Source organism: Olea europaea, chromosome 7, assembly GCF_002742605.1.
Source record: "Olea europaea var. sylvestris chromosome 7, O_europaea_v1, whole genome shotgun sequence".
Lineage (NCBI taxonomy): Eukaryota > Viridiplantae > Streptophyta > Magnoliopsida > Lamiales > Oleaceae > Olea > Olea europaea.
The window spans coordinates 11,042,671-11,044,532 of NC_036243.1; the positions used below are offsets into that span (position 1 = coordinate 11,042,671).

The 1,862-nt window shown below is 37.1% G+C and overlaps 2 protein-coding genes across 2 annotated transcripts in view; both read left to right on the plus strand.

Annotated features, from left to right (window-relative positions):
- LOC111397890 (transcription initiation factor TFIID subunit 8-like) overlaps positions 1-1,862 on the plus strand; it is a 15,986-nt gene that overhangs the window by 11,057 nt on the left and 3,067 nt on the right. The gene's annotated exons all lie outside the window — the stretch shown is intronic.
- LOC111396981 (protein SPIRAL1-like 1) overlaps positions 1-1,862 on the plus strand; it is a 2,998-nt gene extending 1,136 nt beyond the window's left edge. Inside the window, exons 2-3 of the mRNA XM_023023635.1 lie at positions 546-781; positions 1,648-1,862. Of these exons, the coding sequence (XP_022879403.1) occupies positions 551-781; positions 1,648-1,728 (312 nt within the window). The 5' untranslated portion in view covers positions 546-550 and the 3' untranslated portion in view covers positions 1,729-1,862. The remainder of the gene's footprint in view (positions 1-545; positions 782-1,647) is intronic.

Consider the following 1,862-nt stretch of genomic DNA (forward strand, 5'->3'; position numbering starts at 1 on the left):
CCCAAAACCTGATGTTCCCCTAGAAAGAGTGAAAAGTGAGACAAGTAGAAAAATGTTAATTAATAGAAATCAACATAATTAGATTAAATAAACTTGTTGCTTTTGTGGAGACATGCCCTAGGGCAAAAGGTAATTGGGACATTGACCGTGCACTGTGCAAATTCTTCTTGACAATCACCTATTGGGAAAGAAAAATTCAGAGTTCCTAATATGTGGCACTCCTCAGATCACGCGGCTAGTTTTTCTGTGCACTAACTATGATTTTTCTGTATGTTAAACTTGTATTCACCTACATTCAGACGTGGTTTGCCAGTAGGATTTATTACTCATGTTGCCCATCTAACTCCATAGTATCATTATATTCATTTGGTGAATGCTTTGTAGGATTTCAAAATTGACCCGTTTATGCAGCAACAAATTCTTTGTGGCATTTAGAACCTTCCCATTTTGTCTGTGTATGATTTAAATATTATGCTAGTAAATGGAGTTTCTTCCAGTCTTCATTTATGTACGATTATTTTGAATTCTCCTTGATTAATAATCAGAGAGAATGGGTCGTGGAGTCAGTGCTGGTGGGGGACAAAGTTCCTTGGGATATCTTTTTGGAGGTGGAGAGACCCCTAATGCTCCCCCCAAGGGCTCAAACAACGGGAGTTCTCCTAAGCCTTCTGTTACTCCCCAATCTGTGGATAACAGTAAGCAGACTCCTGCAGGCATACCTGGTAACACCATAAACAACTACCTTCGAGCAGATGGACAGAATTGTGGCAACTTTCTAACGGTACCATACTGTTTATACCATCGTTGCATATTTTTTCCGTGCTGAGTCCTAAAAGTGAAGTTTAATGCAAATAGAGAAGAGATTAGTCCCTCTAAACATAATAGTCTTGAGCACAATTACTTGATGCCTTGGCCTCATATCATATATATTTCTCAAGCATTGATATACTGTTTGGTTCCCACAAATGTGAGGTACATTTTGGTTGGCATATTAGAAGTTGAAATGTCTCACAATTTTTTGTACACTTAATAGTTTTTCTGTGAAGTCAATGCTCCAGTAGTTTATTTAAATACAAAAGCAACCCCAATGCATAAAGATGGAAAATTCGAATTTTCTATGGTATGTGGCTGCTCTGGTTTTACATATGATTACGTTGATCTTATTAAACGGTGCTTTAGATTCACATGGTCTTTACTGTTTCAGTACATGCTTGCTTTACAAGCACTGAACACGGCCACATACCAGTCAGAATTAGTTTGTATGAACATTTTTAAAGTTACTTTGAAAGTAACTCTTACCTTGCGGATAAAGTAACTCATTTCCAACTTTCACGACTAAAAAAGATTTAGCTATTTTAAAACTTACAAATTAACTTTTTAAGCTTAGCCAAACATGTTCATGGTCTCTTTTCCTTTCCCTTCTCCTTTCCTCCATGATTTTCTTGACAAAAAAGGGGGATAGTGTATAATATTTCACAATTCTAAATATCGGTACATCTTTTGGTTTAACATTATGTGTGCATTCTTCAATCTAAACTCTGCTCCTGATTGTTCTTTGATTCAGGAGAGACATGCTACTCCATGTAGGTTTATCTTTTCTTCTTATCTGACGATTAATTCTTGTAATTCTTATCATATGGGTTACAGGAACGCCCTTCGACCAAGGTCCATGCTGCACCTGGTGGTGGCTCTTCCTTGGGTTACTTATTTGGTGATGGCAGCAAATGATGCCCTCATTCTTGAAAGTGGTTTGATTGCTTCAACGAATGCTTAGAATGTTTGGTCTGTGTGGTTGCTTTATTGAATTTTGTTACTGGGTGTAATCATCAAAAAAACAAGCAAGACAAGTATTAAGTGCTATA